Below are 6,268 nucleotides of genomic sequence, written 5' to 3'. Positions count from 1 at the left end.
TTATATATATATATATTTTTTGTTATTTAATTATGTGAATCTGTGGTCCTAAACCGATCCAATCCGTATTTAAATAGATTGGTTCGGATTGGTTCGGATTGGTTCCATGATTTAAACGGATTGAATTGGTTACAATTTTTCAAGAACCGTAAATAACAGATTGGTCCTGGTTTTATCCAAATTCGGTCTAATCCGGACCATGCTCACCCCTAGTTTTGGTGGATTATGGAGTGGCTCATTTATCGTGGATTGGACATCAACATTGTGGATTCAATGTTGGACAAAGCAATTCCAAGGTGAAGACTGCAGTGGAAGAGACACATCGGGTTTGGTTCAACTCAGGCCTAGATTCGCCAGGTAATTGAGGGTTCTCATGTATAATTTCTTTTTGTCTTCGTAGTGAATTGTTTTGTAGCTTTGACCTGTAATTTATTGTGATTTTTTCATGTTAAATCGTTGTGCCGATTTGTTAATGATTATTTGATTGGGATTGCTATTCATTGTTTAAAATTGAATCATAATCGCAAATCAATATCTTCGGAGTTTCCAAGAAATTTCACACTGAATTTTTAATTTTGTCAATTTAAACCCTAAAAATTTCGATTTGTTTTCAATATAAATTATTTGTCTATTTTTCATTAAGTAAAATCAATGAAAAAAATATGCATTTTAATCATTAAATTCAATGAAAAAAGAAGAATATATGTTAGATATTTTATGTATATCTAAATTGAGTCTAATGATTAAAATATTTTTTCCTGTCAATTTAGTTAACAAAAATAAGTGAATAATTAAAATTGAAAACAAATCAAAATCTTCTCATTTGGTTTAATTTTGAAATTAGTCATAAAAAATAGTTTTCAAAAGAATTTGGAAAATTCAAACGGGCTGCAAGATTTTTCAATTCATATTTTGAGTAAAAAGTTATTAAAAAAAGTCACAGCCCCATTTGGATGCATTTTTTAATCCATTTTTGAAAACTCAAAATCCAAAACTTGTTTGATTTTCGATTTTCACAAATAATTTTTGAAATTCAAAACTCAAAACACATAACAAAATAAGTTTTGAATTCAATTTTTTAAAACCTATTTTAAAAATTATCTGTTTCTACAATTCACTTATTCAATTTTGAAAAATGCTGTGTAGACCCGTGATTGGTCCAAAAAAATATTATTACTTTTTTTTTATTTCAGCGAATGGCAGCATGTCATGTCATTGGGGGTCGACATCTACTGGGGGTCTAAAGAAAACCCTTCAATTTTTTAAAACCTATTTTAAAAATTAAAGTGCTCCTACAATTCACTTTCCTGGAGTCGCTTGCATCTGATTATTCCACCCAATCAAAACTTAAACGTTTTTTTACAAGTGTTCCGTTTCTCTCCGCTCCTTATGTGGGCCCCATCTTCTACCCCACAAAACTGCATCGCTCAACAACAATAGATACAATCAAATCCCACGAGCATCTCACTAACCGTGCATTACACGCGCCATATTTACTGTGTGACCCACACCCCTGGACCCTTGACCGACTGTGATTAGTTCGCATTTAGGGGCTGTTGAAATGAACCGTTCTTTTTCTAGCTAAATTACAATTATGGATTGATTAAAATAGGGTAATTGTAAATTAAAAAATAAAAAAAATAAAAATTTATGAAAAAATTTACAAATTTAATTATTAATATTCATTAATTTTTTTTAATTTTAATTATTTTTTTCAAAAACCCACTGATGTGATATTTCTCCATTAAAATACAAATTGTCCATTATGATTATGAAAATTCTAAACATTCTTATCAATATATTTTTTTAATTTCTTAGAACATATCCAAATTTTTTATTTAACAGAATTAATAGAAAAAATAAAACTTAAAACTAATCTCCTCTAAGATAATAAAATTATACAAATTATTCATTACTATATATTTATAATATTATTAAAAACTGTTAATTTATTTTATGATTTGTTAATAAAATAAGTTATTTATTATTGGTTGAAAACTGAAAAAATAAGATATAATTTTTAAAAATATATGAGCAATTTTTATTTTAATTTAGTGATAAAAGAAATCATTACGCTATTAGAAAATCAAAAGATAAGGACTTTGTTTAGATTAGTTTTTAAAATGAGTTTTGAGTTTTATTCTGAAATATAATTTTTTATGTTAAAAAAATTTATTTAATTATGAGTTTTGAAAATAATTTTTAAATCGTATATTTTGAAAACTTATTTTATGAGTTTTTAAAAAAGTTTTGAAACTAATTTGGTTATTTAATTTATTTTTTTGAGTTTTGTAAAAATATTTATTTTTTTGAACAAAACATTTTTTTTATTTTTTGTAAATTATTTAAAAAATTTTAAACAAAAGTTATTTTAAAATTTTTAAATATTTAAAAATTTTATTTTATTATATTTAAAAATTTTATTTTATTATTTTAAATATATTATTTATTTTATTTGATAAATATATTTAAAAAATTTTCGACACCCATATATATATAAATTATAATAAATTATTTGGTTAATACTTAAAAAAATAACAAAATATTTTTTTTGAATAAATAAAAAAAATTGGTTTTCAAAAATAAAAATAAGAATTTTTTTTTTTTGAATTTTAAAAAATTAAATATAATTATAAATTTAAATTTTTTTTATTTATATAAATTTTGAAATCTTTTTAATCTAAATCTTTTTAACGACGCATATATCGTAATTTACCCATTTTTTCTAAGCCACTCCAAACGTACAACCCAAAATAGCCCTTTTCTCTCTCTCATCATTTTCTCTCTCTACAGTTTGTTTTTTCGAAAGAGAAAGAGCGAGTGAGATAAAGTTATCCTACGCACCCCTCTTCAACCTTCGTTTTGTCATTCTCTCTTTCTCCCTCTCTTCATTTCTCTCCTCGCCGGCACTCGGCAGAGAAAAAACGAAGAAAAATAGAGGACCCTCTCCTCTCTCTCTTTCAACTCTTCCATACGGAGATCGTTAGATAAAGATATAGTTATAGTTATATAGGTCATTGCAATGTCGGAAGATGAGAAATTGTTGAAGGAGGCGAAGAAACTGCCATGGGAGGATCGTTTAACGCACAAGAACTGGAAGGTGAGGAACGACGCAAACATCGACCTCGCCACCGTATGCGATTCCATCTCGGATCCCAAAGATCCCCGCCTCCGTGAATTCGGTGAGTTGTTAGGGTTTCATTTTCGACTCCTCGGATCTGCTTTTCACTGATCTTCGTTTCGTCGATCTGTCTCCGTTTTCGACCAATGTCATGTATTGCATTAGGGATTGTGTGTTCGGATCTGTCGTTTTTTGTTGAATTGTTTTTTTTTTTTTTTTTTTTTTTGATTTTGTTTGTTAGGGCATTTTTTTAAGAAAGCTGTTGCCGATTCGAATGCGCCGGTGCAAGAGAAAGCTCTCGATGCGCTAATTGCGTATTTGAAAGCTGCCGATGCTGATGCCGGAAGGTAGTACATTTTTTTTTTGATTTTTCGTTGAATGATTTGGTTTTGCATGCTCTCATTTTTGGTTTGAATTGGCCAAATTTTGATTTTTTGTGTGTGTAAAGATACGCGAAAGAAGTGTGCGATGCAATTGTGGCGAAATGCCTGACGGGTAGACCGAAGACTGTTGAGAAGTCACAGATGGTTTTTTTGCTTTGGGTAGAGTTGGAGGCTGTAGACGTTTTCTTGGTATGTATCAATTGAAGAATATTGTCTATATTTAGTTGTTTAGTTTAACAATGCATTTAAATTTACAGTGATAATGATAATGATTGCCAATTACAGAATGTAGGTGGCACTTAGTAGCTAGCTAGTGACTGCTATGAAACAGATAGAGAAGCTCTTCATTTTAGCTTCTAAAAGCAAAATGCCCTTGCTTTTTATTCCAATTTCAATATATTTAAGTTTTGTGCAGTGTTCATTTCAAGGGATTTGCCAATTGAATTTTTGTGCGTAATCATTTTAGCCGACTATGTGACTTAGGTCTCGTTTGGGAACATGCTAATTTAGTAACTTTTTGACTATTTGGCTAAAATATGAGCTAAAAAAAACTAGCATGTTTGAGATAATTTTTTGGTTTTTTACGAAAAGATATGCAAAAAGTAGAGAGAAAAGAGAATCTTTGACTTTTTGGTATGAGTTGTTGGCTTTTTGGCTAATTTAGTAATTTTTTGACTTTTTGACTAAAAGAGAGGGTTCCCAAACGAGGCCTTAGTCATTGGCTTTTTAGTACCTTCAAATAATTGCTATGAAATTTCTTGTAGTAATGACAAAAATCACTATTTCTATTTGTTCTTGACTACTTTTTATTGCCCAAGTTTGTAGCTTGTTGATGTGGATTAACACTGATTTTATGATTGGCAATTTCTAGAATCTCACATAATTGTACCCATGATGTTTTAGGTGATGCCCGCACGATTCAACTTATTTGGGCCCATGTAGGAAACATGATTTTTCTTTCAACTTCTAAAACAAAAAAGTTGATAATTGTTAAATAAAGTAGGAAATGGATAAAACACTTCTCATAGTTACTAGCATTTTTGTACACAGTTGATAACTGTTAAGCAAGGTAGGAAGTGGGTAAAGCTGTTGTCTTAGTTGCTAGTTATTATTGGTTAATTATGTATCAGTTTTTGTTAAAAGAGGAGCACTATCAAGTAATGTTGGTTTAAGTGTATCAAAGAACTTAAGAGATGGGTTTTAAAAGAAATCGGTTTTACACTAGCAATTCAAAGGGTTAGAAAGCTCATGGGTTGGGGTTGTGGAATTCTTATTCTTCAGCTGCAGCTCAAGACATGTGATTGAAATCCAAATCTAAGATTTTGCCGTGCAGCATTTCAGGGAGAATGTAGCTGCTATAGAAGTTGAATGAGAGAGGAGTAGCTTGTGTCATTTGGCAATTTGTCATCCTGCTGGTCTTTCTATCTCAATCGAGGAGCTCAAAATCCACTTGTTGCCTTCCCAAAGGGGAAATAAAAACAAAGGAGTTTACTTTTTTTGGATTCTGTAAAGAAAGACCTATGTTGTCAGTATGACCTGATCCAAGTGTGGAATAGAAGCTTGTTTTATTAAGCTGTTCTTCCATGTACTAGACTTGGTTTGGCTTTTACATTTATGGATATGACTATTGTGGGCATACAAAAATCATGTTCTAATAACTTGAGAAGTGGCATCTCTAATTACCTGTACTTGGTTGGCTTACATTGCTTATACCTGATTTTCTATAATAGTTATCATTGCTGTGCATCTTTATTTGATCTTAATTCTTATATGTCTCTTCTTCATTCTGTTAATTATTTTAAAATGTTTTCTGAAAATTTCACTGCCAGAATTTGCTTAGTTGAGTTGCCCTACATGTGAATTCTTGCTTAGATAGTTTCCCCTGGCATGTACCTTTACGAGAATTAGGTTCATTGCAGGATGCCATGGAGAAAGCTATTAAAAACAAAGTTGCTAAAGCAGTTGTTCCAGCAATTGATGTCATGTTTCAAGCTTTAAGGTGAGCACTTGGCATATTTTACCATTTAAAAAAAAAAGGAAAAAAAAAGAAAGAAAAGGGTGTTAGCACTTAGCAGAATGTGATGTTGAATTTTTCTGTGTTTTGCTGATTTTGGGGAATTCTGTATTTTGTTTTGTTTCTAATTAGTGAATTTGGGGCAAAGATAGTACCCCCTAAAAGAATTTTGAAGATGCTGCCTGAACTCTTTGATCACCAAGACCAAAATGTTCGTGCTTCATCTAAAGGATTGACACTTGAGCTTTGTCGTTGGATTGGGAAAGAACCAGTGAAATCAATATTGTTTGAGAAAATGCGGGATACAATGGTATGCTTATTTTAATCAGCTTTAATCTTTGGTTTGTGCATTTACTTCTAGATGTATACATTTTTTATGGTTTTGCTTTTTTCTTTTTTTCTATTGTTTTTTTATTTTTTATTTTCCTGTTTTGAAAGAAAAAAGAGTTGGAGGCTGAGCTTGTCAATGTCAGTGGGACAGCTAGACCATCCCGCAAAATAAGGTACCTTTTTAGTCATTTCATGTGCTTGTCTATGTAAACTGAGGCATATCTGTTTTATCAAAAGAATTCCTGAATATTGATTTGTTTTCTCAATTTACTGGCTAATTTGTTGGCATTTCATTGAGTAGTTTTCATTAGGATTTGAGCTTGTGCTGTTTTTGGTGATGCTCTTCAGCCATTTCCATTAGGAAAATATATTTTCTTTTCTTTTTTACAATTTGTTAATTTTCTTGTATGGCCTCTTTTC

General features: G+C 30.4%; 1 protein-coding gene across 4 annotated transcripts in view; it reads left to right on the top strand.

The window, feature by feature from the left end:
- Positions 1-2,719: 2,719 nt before the first annotated feature.
- The window catches only part of LOC114277456 (protein MOR1), a 31,583-nt gene continuing 28,034 nt past the window's right edge, over positions 2,720-6,268 (top strand). For 2 of the 4 annotated variants that reach the window (XM_082886764.1, XM_082886763.1), the window contains exons 1-6: positions 2,720-3,182; positions 3,363-3,468; positions 3,570-3,693; positions 5,424-5,503; positions 5,651-5,828; positions 5,957-6,021. In XM_082886764.1, coding sequence (XP_082742890.1) covers positions 3,023-3,182; positions 3,363-3,468; positions 3,570-3,693; positions 5,424-5,503; positions 5,651-5,828; positions 5,957-6,021 — 713 coding nt within the window. In that variant the 5' untranslated portion in view covers positions 2,720-3,022. Of the gene's footprint in view, positions 3,183-3,362; positions 3,469-3,569; positions 3,694-4,837; positions 5,504-5,650; positions 5,829-5,956; positions 6,022-6,268 lie in introns of all 4 variants that reach the window. The other 2 variants (XM_082886765.1, XM_082886766.1) reach the window with 2 other exon arrangements.

This window comes from Camellia sinensis, chromosome 9, assembly GCF_055761805.1.
Source record: "Camellia sinensis isolate YWXY chromosome 9, ASM5576180v1, whole genome shotgun sequence".
Classification (NCBI taxonomy): domain Eukaryota; kingdom Viridiplantae; phylum Streptophyta; class Magnoliopsida; order Ericales; family Theaceae; genus Camellia; species Camellia sinensis.
Note: the sequence above shows the minus strand (reverse complement) of the source record. Positions and strands in the feature narration are given on the sequence as shown.